At 43.3% G+C, this 27,988-nt stretch overlaps 1 protein-coding gene across 1 annotated transcript in view; it reads right to left on the bottom strand.

Annotated features, from left to right (window-relative positions):
* LOC309550227 (uncharacterized protein) overlaps positions 1-27,988 on the bottom strand; it is a 1,381,219-nt gene that overhangs the window by 6,231 nt on the left and 1,347,000 nt on the right. The window contains 2 exon segments of the mRNA XM_082250638.1: positions 37-171; positions 437-514. Coding sequence (XP_082106764.1) covers positions 37-171; positions 437-514 — 213 coding nt within the window.

The following is a 27,988-nucleotide window of genomic DNA, read 5'->3' as shown; positions in this document are numbered from 1 at the left end:
ATAAAATTACAAAAAAGAATTCCCAGCACCGCTCACCTCTCCTGTCAGCAGCTCCATCATCTTCTTGGTGACTTCTAGAATCTTCTGCATGTTGTGTCTCTCAGGTTTTAGGGAGTCACATGGAGGCACTGTTATGGTCATTCGATCACCTGACTTCAGAGGAGGACATTTCTGTATTCAGGAACCAATAGGAATATCATGTTAGAATCCTCCTCACCTCTCCAGTCAGTTCTGTGTTTGATTAATAGAGATAAGAGCGATGTCATGTGACCTCCTAGAATCCTCCTCACCTCTCCGGTCAGGTCTGTGTTTTATTTATAGAGATAAGAGTGATGTCATGTGACCTCCCAGAATCCCCCTCACCTCTCTGGTCAGGTTTGTGTTTTATTAATAGAGATAAGAGTGATGTCATGTGACCTCCCAGAATCCTCCTCACCTCTCCAGTCAGCAGGTAGATGATCTCCAGGGTGAGGTTTAGTATCTTCTCAGTCATGTGACTCCGGTCCTCCTCCATCCTCATTTGATCTATGCAGGTCTCCTTGTAGACGGATAACTTTGGGAAATAAAGGTAAGAATTATTTGGATTGTATTAGTCACACAATAATAGGATGTGGATGTGAGGGGGTAGTGGGAGGGTTGCTGTACATTCAAAAACTCCTCTCCCCAGGGGAGCACATTTATTATTATTATACGGGATTTATATAGTGCTGACAGTTTACGCAGCACTTTACAACATGAGGGCAGACAGTACAATTAGAATACAATTTATTACAGGAGGAATCAGAGGGCCCTGCTCATTAGAAGTTTAGGTGGAAGGGTCAAGTGATAAAAAAGGTAATAACTGTGGGGGGATGGGCTGATGAAGAAAATGAATGTACAGTTGATAGGTGTGGGCACAATAGGCTTCTCTGAAGAGATGGAGATAGTTGGACAGATTGATGTAGGGAGTTCCATAGGATAGGAGAGGCTTGGGGGAAGTCTTGGAGACGAGCATGGGAGGAGGTTACAAGGGAGCAAGAGGGCAGGAGGTCTTATGAGGAACAAATTGAACAATTTGGTTGGTATTGTGAGACCAGGTTAGTGATGTAGCTGGGAGCAGAGTCGTGGATGGCTTTGTAAGTTGTTGTTAGTATTTCGAATTTATTTTGTTGAGTGAGTGGCAGCCAATGGAGGGATTGGCAGAGAGGGGTAGCAGATGCTGAGCGGTTTGTAAGGTGGATAAGTCTTTTAACAGCATCCATGACAGACTAAAAGGGGGATAACCTATGTAAGGGTAAGCCAATGAGAAGGGAGTTGCTGTAGTCGAGGCAAGAGATGATTAGGGAGTGAATTAGGAGCTTTGTGGTGTCATTGGTTAGGAAGGGGTGTATATCAGAGATGTTGTGGAGGTTGAAGCGGAAAGCTGTGGATAGTGAATGGATATGGGTCTGATAGGATAGTTCAGAGTCCAGGAATACACCTAGCACCTTGGCATGCGGGATGGGGTGATAGTTGTGCCATTGATTTGGACAGAGAAATTAGGGGAAGAGGCTTGTGAGGGAGGAAATAATATGAGCTTGGTTTTGGATGGATTGAGTTTGAGGAAGTGGTGTGACATCCAGACTGATATGTCTGTTAGTAAATTAGTAATGCATGAGGAGATGATGGAGTGAGCTGAAGGATAGAAAGATACATTTTTGTGTCATCAGCATAGAAATGGTATTAAAAGCCATGGGAGGCAATCAATTGACCCAGGGAGGAGGTTTAGACTGAGAATAGGAGAGGTCCAAGAACAGAACCTTGGGGAACCCCGACAGAGTAAGGAAGAGGAGAAGAGGGAGTCGAATTGTAGGTGAAACTGAAGGTGCAGTGTGATAGGTTGGATGAGAACCAGCGAAGAGTACAGTCACAGAGACCAAAGGAGTGGAGTTTTTTGAAGAGGAGGGGTGGTCCACTGTATCAAAGGCAGCAGAGAGGTCCAGGATTAGGAGTACAGAAAAGATTCCATTGGTTTTAGCTGTTCTCTGTAAGGAGAGCAGTTTCTGTGGAGTGTCGAGAGCAAAATCCAGACAGAAGGGGATTGCGAAATTTGTTCTAAATCAAATGGTCACTCAGTCAGTTGTAGACCAGGCTTTCAAGGAGTCTGGAGGAAAAGGGGAATGAAGGAGGTGAGCATGGGGTCCAGAGAGGGCTTTTTAAAGATAGGGGTGACTAGTACATGTTTTAGAGAGGTTCCGGAAGAGAGGGAGAGATTTAGGATGTGGGTTAGAGAGTGTAGAATAAAGCCAGAGGGTGACTGTAGCACTTGTGCGGGAGCAGGGTCCAGGTGGGAGTTGGAAAAAATTTAGCAGCCTCATCAATAGCTGCAGGATTGAATGGGGGAGGTAATGATTGGACATGGGGTGTTAAGTGGGGGATGTATCTGTACATTGGAGATCTCTTCATGAATTGATTCAATCTTATTGTTGAAGTGATTGGTGATCTTCTGGGCAGTGAGTGAGTTGGAGAGTGGAGGCAGAGGAGGACGAAGAAGAGAGTTGAAGGTAGAGAAGCGTTGTCTGCTTGGCAGTGAAGAGGCAAGAGTAGCATTTTCGGAGGGCAGATTTATATTGGTTGAAGTCATTCTGGGACTTAGTCTTACGCCACAGATGCTTAAGAGCGCAGCTACGTTTTCTGAAATGTAGCTGCGCTCTTAAGCACCTGTGGCATAGGGGTAGGTGGGTGAAGTTCCTGTTAGGAGCTGCGTAGGTCTGGAAGAGTGAGTCTAGAGAAGGCCATCATGGGGGAGGGAAGCAGGAGAAGCAGTGTCAGATTCATGAAGCCAGATTTCGGTAATGGCAAATAAGTTAAAGAGTTGGTGAGTGCAATAATAGGGAGAGGACAGAAGGGAGGGTGATATATAAGGTGTGGAGAAGAGGGGTGAAGGAAAGAGAGTATAAGGAGAGAGGACACAACTACCAGAAGGAGTGGTAGAGAGCGCATGTTACAGAGTGGAAGGAGAGCTGAATAGAGAGACAGGATCACCTGCAGCCTGTTTGGTGCTTTTCAGTGCAGTTTATTCTGTATGTTCACTTTGTGCAATCGCTGAAGTGCAGAACTTGAAGTGCAAATCACTTGTATAAAGAATAATTTAGAGAAAGAATCACTGAAGTAAAGAACCCCAGCAACGTTCCCCCCAGTAACGTGCTGTCCCCATAAGGGTGCTCTACTTTTATACTGTTAAGGGTGGGGATGTTTGTTTTGTTAAAATCAGACTATTAAGAGGGCAGAGATTTAAAGATAAGTATCATCATCTGCTGGAGATAAAAGACATCACAGTGACTATGGAGGAAGAGGATGGACATGAGGGGGGGGGGGGGGTTACTGGGTGTAAATAGAAAATAAAATCTTATTACCTCCTCTGCTTCCACTTCCAGCAATGTCTCCTCTCTACTTCCTCCCAACTCACCTCTCACCCGGAACTTCCTGTCTGTATTCCATAGAGACATTCTGTCTGGGGAGAAGTGAGATCACCACCTTGTGGAGCTCAGAGGAACTGCAGCCCTGAGAAACATCTCGGCCTTATGCTGTGTGTGTGTGTACTGTATATCCTTATAGATGGGTCATCTCCACTCCCACCAAGGAGGATAGAAATATATTACTGCTCGGGGGGGAGACATTTTGGCCCCTTTGATTTTGCAGTAAAATTGATTGCAGATTTAGTCATGTAGAACATCTGTTATATGGATACAAAGAACCCCGGCTGAGAGTAAAGGGTGGAAATGGCTTCTGATCCCCAGATTTGGGCAATTATGTCACCAATATAAATGGAAAAAAACCCACGCTATGTGTAACAACTCAAATACCTACAAAAATAACTTCTACCGGACTGCTGCTGTAGCAAAGATAAGTATTTCCTTTATCAACTAGAAGAGCATTATGTGTCACAGCGCTGTCCTATTGTGTGTGCACATAAATTATCACAAATACACTAAAATATGTGGACAGGGCCGGTAAAAGGGGTGGGCAGGAGGGGCGGCTGCCCTGGGTGCAGTAGTATCATTGCAGGAATGGGGGCACCCTGACCCTAACCCTAAGGGGGGGCTGCAGTTTGCCATCTTTGCCCTGGATCACCTTGTCCCGGCACTGTATGTGGATACATTCATATATAAAGTGCTAGGAGCTCAAAATAATATTCTCTGCAGATCCACTGCTCCCACTTTACACCTACTTCATTGATCTTATGGTGTTTTTCAATAGATGAAGTAAACTGAATCATGTGCAAATTTATATACAACATAAAGTGCTTTGTGCTCAAGATGCTGTTCCCTGCAGATCCACTGCTTCCATTTTGCACATACTTCTTTAATCTCATAATATTTGCTGCTATATAAGTTTTATAAATAACCTAAAAATCTGTGCAAATTCATGTAATCATACAACATTGTGTACTCAATATAGTGTTCTCACAAGTCCACTGCTTCCACTTTGCATCTACTTCTCAAAAAACAGTCCACAAATGAATGAAAAGTTCATAAGGTGTGAAAGTTCTCCGTGCTCCAAACTGTGCCAGCTGTAGTGTAGCCACGCCTTCTTCCACCTCTTACACACGTGATGGTGAGGGCGCCCCCTTAGTAGTGCTTCCCCACTCACCAGAGCAATATGACTCCCAGCTTTTCAGCTACCAGAGTCACAAACATCCTTCACACTCTCCTCACCTCCGATGGCAAAGGAACTGGATCCTCCTCGCTCACTCCTGCAAGTCTGCTGCGCTTTCTGTCAGTCTCCCCCCTAGACTTGGCTTCCTCCTCCGACCGCTGTTCCAGCAGGAGCTCCGCCTCTTCATACACACTCAGGGAGGAGAGAAAGAGGAAGGATATACAGTACATACACACACAGCACAAGGCCGTGTTCACACTACCAGACGGTTCTCAGGGCTGCAGTTCCACTGAGTTCCACAAGGTGGTGATCTCACTTCTACCCAGACAGGAAGTCTCTATGGAATACAGACAGGAAGTGATGTCAGGTACAGACAGGAAGTGATGTCAGATAAAAAAAAGATTTTCCGGGTGAGAGGTGAGTTGAGAGGAAATAAAGAGAAGCCATTACTGGAAGTGACAGCAGAGGAGGTAATAAGATCTTATTTTCTATTTACACCCAGTAACCCCCCCCCCCCCCCCCGTCATGTCCGTCCTCTTCCTCCATAGTCACTGTGATGTCTTTTATCTCCAGCAGATGATGATACACACATATATAGTGTGGAAACCTAGATTAACCCCTTCAGGATCATAACATTTCCCCACTTACGGGGCCGGAACATTCTCCTCATTCTTATTTCTCGATTACTCTTTTTTTTTTACAGTTGACTTGTATTAGGTGTGGGGGGTGGGATGGGGGGGGGGTTTGTTTAGACATAAAAATAATCTTATTTGTCCCTCTTTACCAGCAGATCAAAAACTAGCAAAACATACTTTGTGATCTGTCAAGCCAAAGGTAAGAGACTTCTGGATCAAAAGAACACTAAACTGAATGTTCCTCTGTGTAATCCCACCGGGGTCCATTCTTCCCTCATATTACCCCCCCATACATCCCCATCCTAATATTGTACAACCAGTACAGTCCACATCATTCTCTCTCATCAATTATTGGTTTACAGGGAAACCTGTATAGATCACATGATCAATGAGGATGGAGGAGGACCAGAGTCACATGACTGAGAAGATACTAAACCTCACCCTGGAGATCATCTACCTGCTGACCGGAGAGGTGAGGAGGATTCTGGGAGGTCACATGACATCACTCTTATCTCTATTAATAAACCACAGATCTGACTGGAGAGGTGAGGAGGATTCTGGGATTCTAGCATGATATTCCTATTGCTTCCTCAATACAGAGATTTCCTCTTCTAAAGTCAGGTGATCATATGACCATCACAGTGCCTCCATGTGACTCCCTAAAACCTGAGAGACACAACATGCAGAAGATTCTAGAAGTCACCAAGAAGATGATGGAGCTGCTGACAGGAGAGGTGAGCGGTGCTGGGAATTCTTTCTTGTAATTTTATTTTTATGGATTTTCCCAAAAATAAAGAAGTTACATCCATTGTATTTCACAACACAGGCAATGAAGAGGGTATATAGATATTACACCATGAAGAGGGTATATAGGTATTACACCATGAAGAGGATATATAGGTATTACACCATGAAGAGGGTATATAGATATTACACCATGAAGAGGGTATATAGATATTACACCATGAAGAGGGTATATAAATATTACACCATGAAGAGGGTATATAGATATTACACCATGAAGAGGGTATATAGGTATTACACCATGAAGAGGGTATATAGATATTACACCATGAAGAGGGTATATAAATATTACACCATGAAGAGGGTATATAGATATTACACCATGAAGAGGGTATATAGATATTACACCATGAAGAGGGTATATAGGTATTACACCATGAAGAGGGTATATAGATATTACCCCATGAAGTGGGTATATAGATATTACACCATGAAGAGAGTATATAGGTATTACACCATGAAGAGGGTATATAGATATTACACCATGAAGAGGGTATATAGATATTACACCATGAAGAAGGTATATATAGATATTACACCATGAAGAGGGTATATAGATATTACACCATGAAGAGGGTATATAGGTATTACACCATGAAGAGGGTATATAGATATTACCCCATGAAGTGGGTATATAGATATTACACCATGAAGAGGGTATATAGATATTACACCATGAAGAGGGTATATAGATATTACACCATGAAGAAGGGTATATAGATATTACACCATGAAGAGGGTATATAGATATTACACCATGAAGAGGGTATATAAATATTACACCATGAAGAGGGTATATAGATATTACACCATGAAGAGGGTATATAGATATTACACCATGAAGAGGGTATATAGATATTACACCATGAAGAGGGTATATAAATATTACACCATGAAGAGGGTATATAGATATTACACCATGAAGAGAGTATATAGGTATTACACCATGAAGAGGGTATATAGGTATTACCCCATGAAGAGGGTATATAGATATTACACCATGAAGAGGGTATATAGATATTACAGCTTGCAATAGCCAATAGACATACAGCATACTTGGACAGTATATGCCGTAAACTGAAATAAGTCAGAGGAACCCTCAAAGTTCTGGATAGAACATGGAGCTGTTTGGTCATGTGATGGACATGTCTGAGTTTGGTGGTTGCCAGGAGAACGGTATTTGCCTGACTGCTTTGTGCCAAGAAGAGTTGAAGCTGTTATAGCTGCAAAGGGCGGAGCCAACTCAATATTGAACCCTATGGACTAAGACTGGGATGTCATTAAAGTTCATGTGTGTGTAAAGGCAGGCGTCCCAATACTTTTGGCAATATAGTGTAAGTGAAGGTTTTCAGTAACTGGGAGCACCTGGTATAATAGTTTGTAGATGGAGGATATGAGGTGTGGTTGGTGTGGGCCTTGGATTCATATGTGTTTGAATTTGGTTGGTTGGTGTAAAGCTAATGATGGAGAGAGGGTGGAGAAAAATGCTTCCATTGAATATAAGAGGTAAAGAGGTTATTAGGAATATGGAGCTTAGTGTGGAATTCCTCAAAGGGTCTGAGTTTCCTTGTAACCAAATCTACAAAATTAAGCAACTATAAGGAGAATTGTCTGCAGGACTGTGAAAACAACAGCCAGGTCTATTAAGAGGAAAAGTCTCACACCAGATTATTGACCACAATGTGGTGGATAAGAACAGTCAAGTTAATGAAAAAGCCAACAATACCACTGCAAAAGGTCCCTGTTCCCCGCCACTTTCTCCAGACACATCACAAGCACATGGCTTATTTGGAGGTCATGGCAATTGAGACCATCCACAAGGGTTCACCTACTGATAATGAAAGGTTCTCCCTCTTATGTAGGAAGGAGACCTTCTGGATTTATAAGTTTGGTTCCTTATCACCATATGGCTTGAATGAGGACTTAGAGATCCATAATATTGTCTAATAATAATCCTCATATCCCATTAACTTCTTTTTACCACTTTGTGTGTCATAATTGTCTCTGGCAGACATATTAACATTAATAGTAATATTTTATTATTATTATTATTATTATTATTATAATATTAGTTAGTTCTTAGAATATGCACAATAGTATACAGGCAAATATTCCCCTTTTTATTATTTTCTCTTTCTAATTGATATGACGATATTTTGTACATTTGTGATTATAATGTAGAGTTTGTATTTGATGGAAACTGACTCAATGGCAGCCATAACCATGGATCGGTTAAGTGGCATCCAGATCTGCATAGCTCCGCCCACTCCCCGCCCCTCTATTGGGACGCATACAGCTTAAATACTCCAGTTGTCTTTATCCCCATGACTTGATAAAGCGCATGCACGTGAAACACGTCATCACGGCAACTTTACAAGCTTGCGTTCCATGCTGGGACCCCGAGGCTTCCTCTGGTTCTTCCTGCTCCCCCCCCCCCCCTTACTGGCTGACCATGACGTCACCCGAGCGCTCTGCTGTGCTCAGTCTGGTTCCCTGAGTGGCAGTATCGTATTTCCCAGGGCTTTTGGATTGGCGCCCCTCTATCAGCCCTCACCACAGTGCTGGATGACCCTTCCATTAATGCCCAGGGATCTTTTGCAGTGGTATTGTTGGCTTTTTCATTAACTTGACTGTTCTTATCCACCACATTGTGGGTAATAAACTGTTGTTACCCTAATAGACCTGGCTGTTGTTTTCACAGTGCTGCAGATAATTCTACTTCTAGTGACCACTGGGGGCGCCTAGCGTGGTCTTTTGTTTTGTGTATGCCTGTATCTTGCACTATACAAAGTGTATTTTGACAGCTGCATAGGTTTTTCCTGGTCTTCCCATGAATCCATCTATGATCTGTGCCCTCAGCGCTCGGTATACATGTTTGTTTAAAGTGACGCAACTGAAATCTATTGGCTTTGGCCCAGGGCAGGATCCTTCCATAGGACAGGGAGTCTGGGATTGAAGGATTATATAAAAGGTAAGCAGGAGAGAACATGGGGAAGAAAGAAAATACTGTGTGCAACATTTTTTCCATATGGACAACATGAATAGCATAGGGGGGAGGATTGTTTCAGTGGAGAGGACATGGTGGAGTCAGCTGACCATAATAAAGGGCATGGGTGAGTGGGGTAGATAAGCCCAAATTCTATTTCAGATCAGCGACTGGGTGGAGGATGGACAGACCAGGACATGAAAGTGTGGAGGTGGGAGGCATAATAATAATTTAACCATTTCATACCGGAAGGCCGTCATATGACATCCTGGACTTGAAGTGGTGATATCTGGATGATGGGTGCAGCTGCAGGCATCATCCAGATATCTTTCTTTTGAGCCAGCTATTCCCTTACTTGTAAAAGCCATCCTAGCAGCTCATGAGCCACTTGATTGATTTTACAGGCAGCGGGAGTGGATGTCCTGCAGCTCTCCTCCTGCCCTCCAGTGCTCTCCCATGTGATAGGGGAACCAGAACACCGATCCAGCGATGGAATACCATAGAGCTGGCCATAGACTGGATGGTCCCCGGCCATCTCTATGCTCCTGGGAGGCCGAAAGCAACATCATGACGTCACTTCCGGGGCTGGCAGATGTAAACACTGCCAGTTTTTTATCCTGGAAAGCAGAGATCAATGTACTTTTTTTCTCAAGCTTTCCCGGGTAGAGGAGATATCTGAGGTCTACGGGACCCCAGATTTCTCCATAAAGAGGACCTGTCACTCCTTCTTAATATAGGACCCAGAAAAATCAGTATCCACTGTTAGGATCCAGATACACCAGACCGAGGGACCTCAGTTAGTAACTCCAGAAGAGGACATATAGTACATGGGGGAATAAAGAACAAATCTAATGCTCTCTGTTTAGGAGTATCAACGCTTTATTATAGAAACGTACAGGGTACTCACATTTGCAGGCACTCAGCAGTGCCTGCTTGTTTGGCGATATACAGATATCAAACCCGGGAGAGACGTCGGCGTCAGGCACGCAGGCTCCGCCCCCTACTGCGTTACGTCAGAGCTTCAATCCAGCATTGACTTCTTCGGTAGGGGAGGAGACTGCGTGTCAAGCCTTTCCTTATAACGGCACGAACAGGGAGAGATTGGATAATAACTCCTATGCCCGCCCCCTCTATTTTGCAAGCTCATGGGACACCAGAACCACAGATTCCCATTCGGGTCTGCAGTGTCTCCACATCTATGGGGCTAATATACATTTAAGCTGGGCATATAAGTCAGACATTCTCAATAGTATCATCACCCTCAACTCAAATCGCGGAGACCACGCACCTGAGCCGACCTCCCTCCAGCATCCGACATATTCTGCCATAATTAAAAACATCAATAATACACAATTTAAGAGCATATTAAATAGGTACAGCTGCCATAGATTAAAAAGTATGTGTACTCATCAGTAAAAACCTCAATGTATATACATATAAATACATGGTAATAAGACCTTAAATGCATATACATATTAAAACCACATCATTAAAAAAGCTCATATACTTACATAAAATAAATATCTTAAAATATATATAATAAAATATATTAAAATATATATACTACAAAGGACAACCCCATGTAAATCTGCCATAAATACCTAAAAATCATATTATCTATCGCTAATAAAACAATTAAGGTCGAAGTCTATATTAAGACCTTAATTGTTTTATTAGTGATAGATAATATGATTTTTAGGTATTTATGGCAGATTTACATGGGGTTGTCCTTTTGTAGTATATATATTTTAATATATTTTATTATATATATTTTAAGATGTTTATTTTACGTAAGTATATGAGCTTTTTTAACCACTTGCCGACTGCTCACAGTATATTTACTGCGGCAGTCGGCCCCTCACAGGCAGAGTGACGTAGGTCTACGTCGCTCGCCTGTGAGGCTCTGGGGAGCGAGCGCGCGCCCGCGGAGGCGCGCTCCCGCGCGGTCACGGACCCCCCCGCGCGTGTGACCAGCGGACCCGATGTCCGCCGGTCACTCGGCGATCGGCGGGGGAGAAGGAGAATGTCAGGCAGCTTGTGTAAACAAGCCACCTGTCATTCTCCTCGCTGTAAAAACACTGATCACTCGGATCTAGTATGTAGATCCGTTGATCAGTGTCCTTACAGCTAGAGCCACAGCCAATCACAGTAAGAATCACGCCCCTAGGGACACACACAGCCCCTCCCTCCCAAATAAAGTTAACGCCTTCACTACCAGTGTATTTTTACAGTAACAGTGCATATATATAGCACTGATTACTGTAGAAATGTCACTGGTAACCCCAAAAGTGTCAAAAATGTCAGTCAAGGGTCCGATCTGTCCGCCCCAATGTCGCAGTACCGCAAAAAAATCGCAGATCGCCGCCATTACACGTTAAAAAAAAAACACCAAAAATGACAGAAATCTTTCCCTTTGTTAGTAAACGCGATAACTTTTGCGCAAACCAATCAAAATACGCTTTTTGCGATTTTTTTTTTTTTACCAAACATAGGTAGCATAAAACAAATTGGCCGAAAATTTTAAAAAATTTTGATTTTTACATTTTTTTTTTTGGGGAATTTCAAAAAAAAAATGTGAAAAATATTGTTATTTTTGCAAAATGTACGCTCTTTTTTTGTTTATAGCGCAAAAAGTAAAAATCGCACGGGTGGTCAAATACCACCAAAAGAAAGCTCTGTTTGTGGGAAAAAAAGGACGCCAAATTTGTTTAGATACAGTGTCGCACGACCGCGCAATTGTCTGTTAAAGTCACGCAGTGCCGAATCGCAAAATACCCCCTGGTCGTTTAGCAGGAAAATCCTCCGGGGCTTAAGTGGTTAATGATGTGGTTTTAATATGTATATGCATTTAAGGTCTTATTACCATGTATTTATATGTATATACATTGAGGTTTTTACTGACTTTTTAATCTATGACAGCTGTACCTATTTAATATGCTCTTAAATTGTGTAACGCGTATAGGGGGCGGAGCCTGCGTGCCTGAAGCCGACGTCTCTCCCGGGTTTGATATCTGCATATCGCCATACAAGCAGGCACTGCTGAGTGCCTGCAAATGTGAGTACCCTGTACGTTTCTCTAATAAAGCGTTGATACTCCTAAACAGAGAGCATTAGATCTGTTCTTTATTCCCCCATGTACTATATGTCCTCTTCTGGAGTTACTAACTGAGGTCCCTCGGTCTGGTGTATCTGGATCCTAACGGTGGATACTGATTTGTCTGGGTCCGATATTAAGAAGTTAAATAGAGATCCTCTGGTCCTGTGTATTCAAAGCTGATGCTGACCCGTTTGGGTCCTGTACTAAGGTGAGAGGCCACTTCTTCTGGTGACGGGATTTTTCACAGAGGTTTGTGATTAGTTGTGGAATCACTTGCTTCACTTCATATTGTGGACACAGAGCACTGGTTTACCTATGGACTTTTATTGGACACTTCTTTTCTCTTAATTATGTGCATACACATTAGTGTTTGATACTCTATATAATTTTACACAGTTGATCTGGCGCATCACTTTCCCTATTTTTTGATTATTCTGTTGTGACGAGTGAACACGATACAGTGTATGCTGCCGGCTGATTTAATATTATTTTTTGCAACTGATAATTTATTTACAATACCAATTTATTTATAATACTGGTTTTTGCACACTATAATCACTGAATTATTTTTTGTTTGCGCTGATAGTTTTTGTTTCACGTGTCACGCCTTTTTCCTATTACACGGGATGTGTACATTTCTTGTAATAGGAATAAAAGTTATTCAAAAAAGTTAGATTTGGTGTAAAAATAAAAAAATAATAATAAAGTTATTAAAGTGCTCCTGTCCCCTCGTGCTCGCACGCAAAAGCAAATGCATATGTAGATTGCGCCCGCATATATAAACAATGTTCAGACCACACACGTGAGGCTTCCATGCGAACGTTAGAAGGAGAGCAATAATTCTAGCACTAGACCTCATTTGTAACTATAAACAGGTAACCTGTAAACATTTTTAGAGTGTCGCCTATATAGATTTTTAAGTACCGTAGTTTTGCTCCATCCCATGAATGTGCGCAATTCTAGAGCATGACACACGTGTTTGATATCTATTTACTCTGCGTAACATCATCTTTTATATTTTACAAAAAAATTGGGTTACAGTATGTATGGTTGTAACGGAACCACCGACCCACACTGTGTTTGTGGTCTTCCATCAGTATACAGCTTCCTTGCAGTCATGAACATGTATACCAGATTTTCCCAGCCGCCCTCATACAAAGCTAGCCAACAACTTGGCTTGTACTGGAATCACTTTATTGAACAGTCACACAGAATTTATACGTATACAGCATAGACACATCCCCCTCATGATCAAATTACCACACACAGGTCAGGGGTTGCCTGATTACATTATCACATGCAGATGAAATTGTATACAGAAACAGAATTAACCTGAACTAATTATCTAGCCATCTGGACAGAACAATGTGGGCTCATTAACATTTTAAGAATGGGACAGGCAGACTTAACACAATACACATCCTACCTCAAAACAGACAATAGGACAAGACTGCCAATGACAGTCTGTCCGTCTCCTACATTGAAGTACATGGAATACACATCTACGTATTGCTATGATTATTTAGGAGGTAGACTCCATGGCAACAGGCTATAGGTCTCACAGTGTAAATTGGGATTAAATATTCATATCCCTTGAGAGATATTATTGACAAATATTACTGTCCCACTTGAAGCAATCCAAATCATTAAGTATCTGTCTTTCACTCCCAGTGACGGTGAGTACCGTCACAATGGTGCTTTTTTTTTATTTTTTCATTAAAATTCATGAAAGTGTATTTTTTCCAAAGAAATTGTGCTTGAAAAATTGCTGCGACAGCCATTTTATTCTCTAGGATCTTTGCTGAAAATATATATATATTTTTAATGTTTGGGGGCTCTAAGCAATTTTTTAGCAATGAAATTATGATTTTTACATGTAGGAGAGAAATGCCAGAATTGGCCCGGATTGGAAATGGTTAACAGGTCAGGTGCTCCCAGACCGCCCCTAGATCTCAGCCAAAGCAAAGTGGATTGTGCTATGCGATGGGACTTATGGTGCCATATAAATGTAACAAAGGTACTTTGCAGCAATTTCAGCCAAGAAAGAGGGACTTGGACCGGGAGAGTCTCCAATAGGTACAGCAGTTTGGGGAGGAACCACATTTTGGGGACATTTACCGTGCCTAGCCAGGAGATATTATACAGTAAGCATCCCATTGTTTCAGGGATAAATGTATGTCTTGAAATAAAGAAGGAAGGTTAGCTTAGTATAATGAGGAGAAGGTGTCACATGAATAACGAGGTATTTGAGGGAACAGGTACACTAGTGATACGAGTAAGCGGATTGTAAGGTGCCCAGAGTTGTGGGAGGAATGTTGATAGAAAGATCCTCGATCTTAGAAGTATTAATCTTATACCCCGGCAGTGTACTCAGGTAGATGATTGACAATTATTAGTAGTTATAATTTATACACAGCATGTTTGTTACAATGAATGTTTTATTATATATTCAGAGTGGAAACCTCGGGGATGATAATATTGATGTTAAAGAAGAGTATAAAGAGGAGGATGAGGAGTATGGAGTGATGGAGGAGTTTTCAGAAGGACACAAGAATATGATGGAGCCACCTAATACCGGGAACTCACCAGAGAGATGTCCCCGTCCTCTGTATTCCCGGGATTCCACACAGGAAGGTCACACCATCCCCCCACTGTTACAAGGTTGGTGCGATGGAGTATCTAGAACATGGACTTGTGGAGATGATGTGAGGATTTTTTATGTGAACTTATATTTTACAGATGATTTTTCTCTCATTTTCTTTAGGGTGAAGATCTGATAGATATAAAAGTTGAGGTTAAGTCAGAAGAAGAAGAGAGGTATGTGAGGGATGATCAGCAGTCTATGGAGGAGGATGGAATAACGGGGACATTTATAGAGGAGGACACTCCTACAGAGATCAGCACAGGTGGGTCATTAACACTAAATACATTCCTCCACCCATACTGCTCACTGATTGGTCCAGAGTGCCCAGGTCTAGCAAGATCTCTGACTGCAATTTTCCCATATTTACTTGCTTTGATATCTGCTGGCTGTGCCGGGTGGAGAGATATGTCCGTATAGTCTCAGAACCACTTCACTGAGTGCAGTCTCAGGAGATGGGAGGCAGCGGTGTGGGACCCCTGCAACTTGTCTCATGTAAACATTTAAGCTTCCACTGATTCCTGAATACCAATATTATGAGTCCTGAATAGTGATGGACCGAACACCCCCCTGTTCGGTTCGCACCAGAACATCTCAAACAGGGGGAAAGTTCTAGCGAACATGCCAACTGTAATAAAGTCTAGGGGACATGAACAGGAAAAATCAAAAGTCCTAATTTTAAAGGCAAGTTATTGCCATAAAAAGTATGGGGGCCCGGGTACTGCCCTGGGGGACATGTATCAATGTGAAAAAAAGTTTTTAAAACAATTGTTTTACAGGAGCAGGGATTTTAATAATGCTTAAAGCGAAACAATAAAAATGAAAAATTCCTTTATATATTGTGCCTAGGGGTCCCCTAATGTGCCTGTAAAGTGGTGCATCTGTACGATGTATGGAGCCTGCTGCAGCAATACTGTCATTTCTAAAGGAAAAAATGTCATTTAAACTTGCTCCCAGTTGTAATGTATTGTCGGCTCCCAGCAATACAGATAAAAAACAGCATAGGGTTCCCCCCTGCCCAGTCCATACCAGGCCCTTCGGGTCTGGTATGGATTTTAACCACTTGCCGACCGCTGCACGAATATATACTGCGGCTGTCAGCCCCTACAGGCAAAGTGACGCATGGGTACGTCGCTCACCCGCGAGCCTGTAGGGGGCAAGGGCACGCCACCACCGGCGTGCTCCTGCCCCCGCATGTTCCCTGCCTAGCCTGCGCGTGTGACCGGCGGCTCTGATGTCACTCGCAATCTCCCTCAGGAGAGGGAGAAAGACAGACTGCTGATGTAAACACAGCCGTCTGTCATTCTCCCTGAAGTAATGGCAGAGGCTATGCGATCCTGCTATGTAGGATCGTATGTCTCTGTGATAACTTCACTAGCCACGCCCCCTTACAGTTAGAATCACGCCCCCTAGGGACACACTTGACCCCTTGATCACCAATAAAGTTAACCCCTTTCCTGCCAGTGTCATTTTTACAGTAACCGTGCATATTTATAGCACGGATTACTGTAGTAATGTCACTGGTACCCCCAAATGTGTCAAAAATTTCAGTTAGGGGGTCCGATCTGTCCGCCCCAATGTCGCAGTCCCGCAAAAAAAAAATCACAGATAGCCGCCATTACTAGTTTAAAAAAAAACAATAAAAATCACATAAATCTTTCCCGTAGTTAGTAAACGCAATAACTTTTGCGCAAACCAATCAAAATACGCTTATTGCGATTTTTATTTTTTTTACCAAAAATATGTAGCAGAAAACAAATTGGCCTAAAATGTTAAAAAATTAAAATTTTTACATTTTTTTTTTTGAGAATTTCAAAAAATATTGTTATATTTTCAAAATGGTCGCTCTTTTTTTGTTTATAGCGCAAAAAATAAAAATCGCAGAGGTGATCAAATACCACCAAAGAAAGCTCTGTTTGTGGGAAAAAAAGGACGTCAATTTCATTTGGGTACAGCAGTGCATGACCACGCAATTGTCCGTTAAATTCACGCAGTGCCGAATCGCAAAAGAGGGCCTGGTCTTTGAGCGGCCAAATCCTCCGGGGCTTAAGTGGTTAAGGGGAACCCCACGCCAAAATTAAAAAAAAAATGGCTTTGGGTCCCCCCAAAATCCATACCAGCCCCTTACCTAAACATGTGGCGTGGAAGGCCAGAAAAGGGGTGCGACGAGCGAGCAACCCCCCTCCTGATCCATACCAGGCTGCTTGCCCCCCAAAGCACCTTGTCCCCATGTTGATGGGGAGAAGGGCCTCTTCCCGACAATCCTGGGCTGTGGTTGTGGGGGTCTGCAGGTGAGGGGCTTTTCGGAAACTGGAAGCCCCCTTTTAACAATCATACTCCTACCCATTCACAAAAAAAGTGTACAAAAAAAATAAACACATTTAGCACTGCCCCCTTGAGGACTGCCTGATTTCACACCTTTGGATCCCACTGGGTTACCATTAGCAACCTTAATACTCAGTCTCTCACTTTCCTTCTTGGCTCATTCAAAAATCAATCCAGGGGTATGTAGTTGTTTTAGGGTGTTTTTATTTATAAATTAGGGGTGGGAGAAGGGAATAGTGGGATACTCCGAATTAACTATGCACAAGATTTGAGGACTTCTATCTCTTGGTACAGCCAGGCTGTTGATCCATCTTGCCACTGAGGTGAATTTAGCTTTAACCACTTGCCGACCGCTGCAAGTACATATACTGCGGTGGTCAGCCCCGGCCAGGCAAAGTGACGTATGGGAACGTCACTAGCCTGTGAGCCAATAGCGGGCGGCCGCGCCCCGCCGGAGCCGCGCTCCCGCCCCGTTTCCTATCAAGTCCGCGCGTGTGACCGGCGGACCCGGTGTCCGCCGGTCACTCGCGATCGTCCACTGTGAAGGGAGAAAGGCAGGCGGCTAATGTAAACAAAGCCGCCTGTCATTCTCCCCTGTGTAACAGCAGAGATCTAATGGTCCTGCTATGTAGGACCGTAGATCTCTGCTGTTACATGTAAAGCCACATCTCTGCACAGTTAGAAGCACACCCCTAGGGACACACTTAACCCCTCCTTCCCCAATAAAGTTAACCCCTTACCTGCCAGTGTCATTTTTACAGTAACAGTGCATATGATGTATAGCACTGATTACTGTAGTAATGTCACTGGTACCCCCAAAAGTGTCAAAAATGTCAGTCAAGGGTCCGATCTGTCCGCCGCAATGTCGCAGTCCCGCAAAAAAAATCGCAGATCGCCGCCATTACTCGTTAAAAAAAAAACAACAAAAATGACAAAAATCTTTCCCTTAGTTAGTAGCTGCGATAACTTTTGCGCAAACCAATCAAAATACGATTATTGTGATTTTTTTTTACCAAACATATGTAGCAGAAAACAAATTGGCAAAAAATGTTAAAAAATTTTGATTTTTACATTTTTTTGGGGGGAATTTCATATAAAAAAATGTGAAAAATATTGTTATTTTTGCAAAAATTGTTGCTCTATTTTTGTTTATAGCGCATGATCAAAAAATCGCACAGGTGATGAAATACCACCAAAAGAAAGCTCTGTTTGTGGGGAAAAAAAGGACGTCAAATTCGTTTAGGTACAGCATCGCACGACCACGCAATTGTCCGTTAAAATCACGCAGTGCCGAATCGCAAAATAGGCCCTGGTCAGGAAGGGGGTAAAATCTTCCGGGGCTTAAGTGGTTAAGTCTCTTTTCCAAATGACTTGATGAACTAAGTTTATCTTCAGGACAATCTCCTTTCCATCCTATTTCTTGACTGCTGAGACCCGTCCACTGACTATCCTACTCTTGGGGTGGCCCCCCTCAGGTCAGTCACCTTGACATAAGCCCCTGTACTCACGATACTGTTTTTCTAGGGTCTCCAGTGTCTCCCCCTCAGTCAGCTCTCCTTGACCTCTGGGTTCAACTCTTTTCCTCTGGCCCTCAGGACGACCTCCTAAGACCACCTGCCACTGCTACAGAGGAGGAGGCAGCTGCCGCCCTCCCTCCGGGACTCTGCTCTCCAGCCAAAGACCCTGCAGCACATGTGCTCCTGGCTTTTATACAGTATCCCAGAATGCACCGAGACAGCCTGTCTCTGCCAATCACCAGAACTGTATCAAAGCCTATGCATCCATTGGTCAGGTTTCCTCCCACTGTCCTACATGCCTCCCTATTGGACCAATGTGAAACACTCTCAAGACAGAATGAATCGCATACTGAGCACACTGAGCAGACCTCACTAACAGATCCTGTTCTCTGGTAGGCAGAAAGCAATATAGATTTGCCTGCTGCTCCTCTGATAGGTAGACAGAGCCAAAAACTATACTCTCTCACTAGCATCTACCTAGGAGGGTGCTACACACAAAAGACAGTTTCTTTATCATCCATTGACAGACGCAGCTCTTATGCTTCTTATACCGTTGGGTTATGTTGCCCCCTACAGGAGTAGTACTAGGCAGGAAAAAAACAGTTCACCATGCCTACGGGGGCTGTCCCTATAGGCATAACCCCACACACCCTGCTTCAGCATACCAGTTTTGTTTCTGCCTAATGAAGGGTTAGGACCTAGGTTTCCTGCTGGGACTTCGGTCTCAGTTTTTTATTTTAAAGAATATTTTGTTTTATTTTCTTTACTCACTTCTGCTAGTTAGTTTTCAAGGGGATCCTCCTGGTGAACTACAAGCGATAGCCGGCTGAGGTTTCGCACTGGATAATCTAGATCCTTAAGGTCTCCCAGCCTGGCCTACGTGTGCAGGTTATAGTCCCGCACTAGGCTTTGCCACGACAGAGCCCCATTTTTAGATGGGGACGGACCTGCGAGTGGATGTCTCGCTGGGACACGACGACCTAGAACGCTCCGAGTCGCAGAGTACCTCTCTGCTGGCAGCACCCCCACTCCAGGTGGGAGGTGGTCAGTCCGGAGCGGAGCCCACCCATTCCATGGTATGGGGGGGTAGTGGTCTTGGGGGGGGGACGTGGACCCACTCCTGGGGATGATAGGACCTAATACTTCCTAAAAGATCCCCCTGGCCTGTCAGGATACCTGGCCTTGTGTTCTGACCACCTCCCCTGCCCTTATTGAGGTTTTCACCTGGGGGGCGCTATTGCTACGGTGCCTGGCGTCCTTGGGGGGTAAAAATGGTACCTTTTCCCTGCTGGGTCTTGTTGTAGATCCTCTGTGGCCTCCGATTTGGGGTCCCCTGACCGCATGGCACGCTGTGGGAGCTGCCATCTTTTTGTGTGGGCATAGGAGAATTTCTCCCCATTGACTTGCATGGTGCAGCCATTTTCCCTGTGCTTCCCATAGACTTGCATTGGCAGCTATTTTTGTGTAGCTCTATGGAGCTATATAGGCAGCGTGACCTTTCACATTCTATTCAGGCTGTGACTTTAACCTTCACTTTCCTGCTGCACAGTTCAGCTCTGGAGGTTTTTCAGTGAGGTGGTAAAGTGCTGGGGTCTCTGTAGGCATATCCCTGAGCACTCTGCTATCTGCATATATTTAAGGGGGGATCTTAAGGGCCTTGGGCACTATTAAGGGCCAAGTGTCGGCCTTGGCTAATTACTTCCAACGTTCGTTGGCTGCTAATGCCTTGATTCGCACTTTTATTCAGAAGGTGCGTCATCTGGCTTCTCCGAGGAGATCCCCGTTGCCTCCGTGGGATCTCAATCTGGTTTTGTCTGTTCTTAAAAAGCCTCCTTTTGAGAACATTAGGGAGATTTCTCTGCTTTCTTTATCCCAGAAGGTTGCTTTTCTGGCGGCAATTACTTCTGCCCGCAGCCCCCGTAGGCGTGGTGAACTGTTTTTTTCCTGCCTAGTACTACTCCTGTAGGAGGCCGCATAACCCAATGGTATAAGAAGCATAAGAGCTGCGTCTGTCAATTGACTTCAGGATTTTACTGTAAGTTCTTACAAAAATCCAGTTTTTTGACAAGTCCTTTACGTCAAATGTCCGAAGGGGCGGTGCCACCGGGTGATGTAACTGGGTGGCCCCACCCCTTGCCTATAAAAGAGCTGTCAAAGCTCAAGAGCGTCATGCAGCGGGACACCTCAGAAGAGTTGGAAGCGTCCTTTAATTTTTTTCTATTTTTCGGGTGCGGCGGCCGTCGTGATTGATGATGGATTTACATCGGGGGACACTATTTTTTATTTTTGAATAAAGGACTTTTCAAAAACTGTCTTTTGTGTTTATTATTTTGTACAATATATTTGCTGAATCTGTAGGGGTACGATGTACCCGATACCCATTCACATAGGGAGGGGGGCGGGATCTGGGGGCCCCCTTGTTAATGGGGGCTTCCAGATTCCGATAAGCCCCCCACCCCCAGACCCCCACAACCACAGCTCAGGGTTGTCGGGAAGAGGCCCTTGTCCCCATCACCCCAAAGCACCCTCCCCATGGTGAGGGCAAGTGGCCTGGTAAGGTTCAGGAGAGGAGGCACTCACTCACCCCCCCATCCTGGCCTGCCAGGCTGTCCACTGGGATAAGTGTCTGGCATGGATTAGGCTGCCCACTCCGGATAAGTGTTTTTTTTTTTTTTCATATTGGCATGGAGTTTTCCTTAAAATCTGTACCAGACCCCAAGGGCCTGGTGTAGATTTTGGGAGGGACCCCGTGCCATTTTTTTTTTAAATTGTGTCCTAGGGTTCCCATTAACCACGTAAATAGAGGACACTTTCACCCCCTTCCTGCCTAGACCAACTTTCAGCTTTCAGTGCTCATTGGCGTCTATGGGAAATATTGATCAGCTTGGCATGGCACTGCTCCCCATCTTCAACATTGGCGTCTATGGGAAATATTGGTCAGCTTGACATGACACTGCTCCCCGTCTTTAACATTGGCATCTATGGGAAATATTGGTCAGCTTGGCATGGCACTGCTCACAAACTATAAGTGACAGGGACCCAAAACTTGGGGAACACTGAAAGGGGACCCAGGAATACAACATATCCATACATTTTAAACGTGGTTTATAACCTGAACACTACACTGACTGCACTAAACTAACTCCACACACTATCCACTAACTACCTGCTTAACCTCTATTACAGGGATCCTCAAACTTTGGCCCTCCAGCTGTTGCAGAACTACACATCCCATGAGGCATTGTAAAATTCTGACATTCACAGACATGACTAAGCATGATGGGAATTGTAGTTTCTAAACAACTGGAGGGCCATAGTTTGAAGACCCCTGCTCTATTATTTCACACTATACACAGATGCCATGTAAGCAGCAGCCTTCTATAGTGTGGGGCGTGGACTTAGCACCTGAGCCATGATTGGCTAAAGGCACCCTGCCATTGGCCAATAAAGACTCTGACAGGACATTGTGCTGTGATTGGCCAAAGCATACAGGTCAGGTACATACTTTGGCAAATCACAAGCACTTAATGCACTGCAATCATGCACTCATCGGTGGGCGACCTTGTCGCCGAGCGCCCCGGGTGTTAGCGGGTTCGGCGAACACACAAACACCTGGTGTTCAAGTCGAACTTATGTTCGACTCCATCCAGCCTATCCCTAGTCCTGAACTTTACAATGTATAATTTATATTGTACATTACATACTCCTGACCCGGCACTATATACACTATGTTGTACATTACATACTCCTGACCCCTGGATTATATACTCAATGTTGTACTTAATTCTGATACTGTATAGACCTAACTTTTGTATCCTATATAATAAGTTGTACATTACATAGGCTTTACTTCTTTTGCACCCATTTTCTATGAGCTGGACATTTTATATCTGATGATTTGATTGGAGGACAGACTTTTACATGGTGATAATAATGTGATAACATCCTCCAGCTTTGGAACCTTAAACAGAAAGTGATAATGAGGGAGGAGTCAGTAACCCAATGATGGAGATCTTCAGGATCAGTCCAGTCTTCATCTTGGTTGTTCTCCCCCATCCTCACTCTCTGACCTCTGGTGGGGCTCAGCCCCGCTGTTATTCATGACTAAATCATGGACTAAATTAGGAAGTGCAGGACTTCTTGTGTTGGAAACATGGCAATGAGTGATAGAGGGGGAGGGGACACTCGTCCTATAATCCCCTAATCACTGTCACCCCTATAAAACACAGTTCTTGTTGTTTCCTCTCTCTCTCTCTGACTAAGGTCCATGAATAAAGAAATGAACTGGTAGGAGATCAGAGGACCCATTTACTATTTACCTTGAGGGGCGAATTGTAAGATACTCAGAGACAAAGCTGCCTGATGTGGGCGGAGTCCTGGTTTAGGGGAACCAATGTGCTGATGTCTAATAATGATCTTTGTATTTCTATTTTAGTACATGGACGGGAGATGAGGAAAACCTCAGAGGATTGTCTCACTTTGTCTCCAGACTTTAAAGTAGAAGATGAGGACATCACACAGTATAGTCCAGGAGAAAACCTGGCTACCTCAAATGTCCATCCGGCACCACACAGTGTAGATGGACCATCGTATTCCTCTTATCCTGAGGAACCTCAGACTGTGAGGGAAAGTGCCATCCTTCCAACAGATAAGAGGTTTTCCTGTACTAAGTGCAGGAAGTGTTTCCATTTTAGATGCAATCTTGATGTACACAAAAGATCTTGTACAGGGGAGAAGCCATATAACTGTCCTGAGTGTGGTAAATGTTTTTCAAAGAAGTCTAATCTTTCCAGACATCAGAGATCTCACACGGGGGAAAAGCCATATTCCTGTCCTGAGTGTGGGAAATGTTTTTCACAGAAGTCTCATCTTTGGAATCATCAGAGAACTCACACAGGGGAGAAGCTTTATTCTTGTCCTGAGTGTGGGAAATGCTTTTCAGATAAGTCCCATCTTCACACACATCAGCGACTGCACACGGGGCTGAAGCCATTTTCCTGTTCAGAGTGTGGAAAATGTTTTGCACGGAAATCAAACCTTGTTAGACATCAGAGGTTTCATACAAGGGAGAAGCCATTTTCCTGTTCAGAGTGTGGCAAATGTTGTTCACAGAAGTCTGATCTTTCCAGACATCAGAGATCTCACACAGGGGAGAAGCCATATTCCTGTTCTGAGTGTGGGAAATGTTTTTCACAGATGTTTGAACTTTCCAGACATCAGAGATCTCACACGGGGGAGAAGCCGTATTCCTGTCCTGAGTGTGGGAAATGTTTTTCACAGAAGTCTTATCTTTGCAATCATCAGAGAACTCACACGGGGGAGAAGCCGTATTCCTGTCCTGAGTGTGGGAAATGTTTTTCACAGAAGTCTGATCTTTCTAAACATCAGAGATCTCACACAGGGGAGAAGCCGTATTCCTGTCCTGAGTGCGAGAAATGTTTTACAGAGAAGTCCAATCTTTCCAGACATCAGAGATCACACGGGGCAGGAGCCACTTCCCTGTTCTGAGTGTGGGAAATATTTTTCACAGATGTCCAGTCTTGCCAGACATCAGAAGTGTTACATAGATACAAATACATATTGAAGTTCTGAGTGCGGGAAATGTTTTCCAACAAAAATAGATTTTGTTATTCATCAGCCAGACCATTGTTCTTCATCTTTATGGATAGGCTACAGACGGTATGCTACCGGCTGATTGGAAAAACTCCAACATGGTACCATTATTTAAAAAAGGGCAGAGATATATCCTAGGCTACTATAGGCCGATTACCCTAACATCAGTAGTCTGCAAGATTTTGAAGGGGATGTTAAGGGACTATATACAAGACTTTAGTAATAAAAACGGTATTATTAGTAGTAATCAGCATGGATTCATGAAAAATCGTTCTTGCCAGACCAATCTAATAACCTTCTATGAAGAAGTGAGCAGCCAACTAGATAAAGGAAAGCCTGTGAATGTGGTTTGTCTGAACTTTGCAAAGGCATTTGACACCGTTCCCCACAAACGCTTACTGTACAAACTAAGGAAGGTAGGTATGGACCATAAGGTGAGTACCTGGATAAAGAAACTGGCTCCAGGGGAGAGTCCAAAGGGTGGTGATAAATGGGGAGTACTTTGATAGGGCGGGTCTGGAGAGTGGGGTCCCCCAGGGGTCTGTCCTGGGACCAATCCTGTTTAATTAATTCATAAATGACCTAGAGGATGGGATAACCAGCACAATCTCGGTATTTGCGGATGATACTAAACTAAGTAGGGCAATAACTTCTATACAGGATGTGGAAACCTTACAAGGGGACCTGAACAAAATAATGGGGTGGGCAACTACATGGCAGATGAGGTTTAATGTTGAAAAATGTAAGGTAATGCACTTGGGTGCCAGAAACACGAACGCAAGCTACTCACTAGGCGGTGATCCTCTGGGTGAACCTATGATGGAAAGGGACCTGGGGGTCCTTGTGGACAACAGGCTTGGCAATGGCATGCAAGCAAAGCCAACATAATACTGGCATGTATAAAAAAGGGGATTCACTCCAGAAATAAAGATATTATTCTCCCACTCTACAAGACTCTGGTACGGCCACATCTGGAGTATGCTGTCCAGTTCTGGGCACCGGTCCTCAGGAAGGATGTGCTGGAACTGGAGAGAGTCCAGAGAAGGGCAACAAAAATAATTAGGGGAATGGACTTATTCTCTCTGGAGAAGAGACGGTTGAGGGGGGATATATCAATGTACAAATACTGTACTGGTGACCTTAGCATAGGGAACAAACTTTTAAGAGAAAGGTAATAGAATAAGACACGTGGCCACTCACTAAAACTTGAGGAAAAACTGTTTAACCTTAAAATACGTAGGGGGTTCTTTACTGTCAGAGCAGTAAGGATGTGGAATTCTCTTCCACAAGCAGTGGTATCAGCAGAGGGAGCATCGATAGTTTCAAAAGACTATTAGATGGGCACCTTAAAGACCACAACATATAGGGGTATTCGTTGTACGGTTAACAGCAAACACGCACACATCATAGGTTGAACTGGATGGACTGATGTATTTATTCGACCTCACTAACTATGTAACATGAACTATGCTACTCCCCCTCTAGCAACTGATAACTTACAGTGATATACTTAACATGAGCTAATTAACTGGTCACTTAAACCAGCCTAGGTGGAGGGGACAATACTAGCAGACAGACAGAAACAATGGAACAATGGGAGAGATCTACTTAACATAAACACGTTATAGCAGGAGGCCCCAGTGGTTTGAGCTGATTACATAACATCTACAGTCATTGCTGGTTTGAGGCATAGAGGCCCCAAATATGGATATGGAACCTCCAGTTCCCGGAGTCTGTGTGTTTTGGGGAGACATAAACTTGAATTAGAAACAAGACCACTCCACGGATCCCCCAGGCATACACCTTCCAAAGAGTGGTGTTCCCTTAAATGCCAGGGCCCATAGTCACTGGGTAAGAGGCTCGCTCCCAGTCCTCTCCAAAAGCCTCTGTCCTGGTTAGGTCTGTCACAGAGTCATTACCTTTCATTGGCTGAGTACATTTTGTGGTGTGAGCTTTCAGAAACATTTAGAGGTCTATTTAAAAATACAAAAATAGTTGAATGAGTGTGACCAACATTCACCCAGATGAATCATTTTTTGATTCCACCTTTGTTTTTCTCTCTTCCGGTACTTAAAAAAAAAATTTTATTTATATATTTTTTTTTTCTATGTGGTATTATGGATATTTTAGTGTGCATCTCCTTCATATCTCTCACTCGTCTTGTACACATCTTCATTAATGTCATATCATTGTTCACTTACCCCATTGCACCTTTCCTTATTTATTCACACTCTCTTTGGTTGTGTTGGCCCTCATACTCATCTATTTTATTTTTGTGTATTGATAGAGTCACATTTACACTTCACTCTGTGTATCACTTTATATAATTCTAATACCCCTTTCTGGGGTCGTCAGTATTCATATTGTACATACCATTCACTGCTTTTTATGGTTGATCTTACTCTTTTTCGGTCTTTAGTTCCTTATCTTTCAGCTGTACTCTATACAGATTTCTAAACCCCATCATACATCACTGATGCAGAGAGCATTGTTTTTGATTCGATTTTTTACTAAAAGGGTAAGGACATGTTTCAATGGCTTTTACTTTGTGATCCTCCTCTCCGCCTTCCAATTTTTTGGAATCCCCCCCCCCCCCCGATGGTCCTATTTAGTCTGCTGACTCACACCCCCTTTTTTCTTTTTTTCCTTTTTTTTTTCTTTTCCTAATAATTTATATATTTATTTATTTTTGTTATTTATTTATAATTTTTCTTTTCTTTTTATATACTATGTATATTGATTTGTTATTATTGTTTGTTTTAGATATTGTGATTTTATATGGATTTATCTGATAAGAATATACTCTTGGATCCTGAGGAAGCTCTGTTGAGCAAAATGCGTAGATCCACAAGATGTACTTTAAACAGATATTGTATTATTTATATGATTTGATATATATTGTTGTTTGTTATAATCAATAAACATGTATTATCCTTTTTTATCCATTTTTGGTCTTTGGTATTTATCCCCACATCCAGTGTTTGGTAGACTTACCCCCTCCTTGTCTCATTCCTTTCCCTTCCCTCCCTCCATCCTTATTAGTCGCCTACCAACCTGGTTACATAACTATTTCATATATTACCCTACTGAATAAACCAGTCAAAAATGTCCCGGGACACACATGGACCCTAATATACTTCATGTTCTTCCCCATGACTAAGCTCTGGGTGCGGAGTAAAATGTGTTGGGAGCGTGGCCTGGCAGGAGCCAAGGCTGAGGTTGTCTCTCTCATACTACCATAGGACTTCATGGATGTGCGGCACCATGGACTTTTCCTCTCTTCCTTAATATACTTCATGTTCTTGGTGGGCAAAATTGCTATTGGGGCCGCCTGGAAAAGCCCAGATATAGACATCGCCTTAATGAAGTGTAAGCTCACATGGATAATGCTAAATGAAAGAATACTTTGTGTCTTCCGAGACAAACAACCCCTCTTCTACATAATATGGTCTTCTTGGCTCGCATATCTGCTGAATCCAGACACAAAGTGCTGACTCCAGGAACGGCTGGCGGTAAATCCTCGGACAGACTTACTTCCTTTTCTCTTTCATTCTCAATCCCATTAAAATCAATGAATGCTTTCACCCTGAGGGTGCTGATGGGGCAGTGAAAAAAAATCCTGCAAGCAGCATCTTTGGAGCATGTTTGGAGTGCTAAAAAAGCTCCTCAAAAACACCTCTCTCTATTAAAATGAATGGGAAGCGCCTCAGAATGCTTTTTGAAGCATTTTTTGAGTCGCGTGTCCTTAAAAAA

Source organism: Pelophylax lessonae (assembly GCF_965119305.1).
Source record: "Pelophylax lessonae genome assembly, chromosome: 3".
Taxonomy (NCBI): domain Eukaryota; kingdom Metazoa; phylum Chordata; class Amphibia; order Anura; family Ranidae; genus Pelophylax; species Pelophylax lessonae.
The sequence above is the reverse complement of the archived record's forward strand: the minus strand, read 5'-3'. Positions and strand labels throughout refer to the sequence as shown.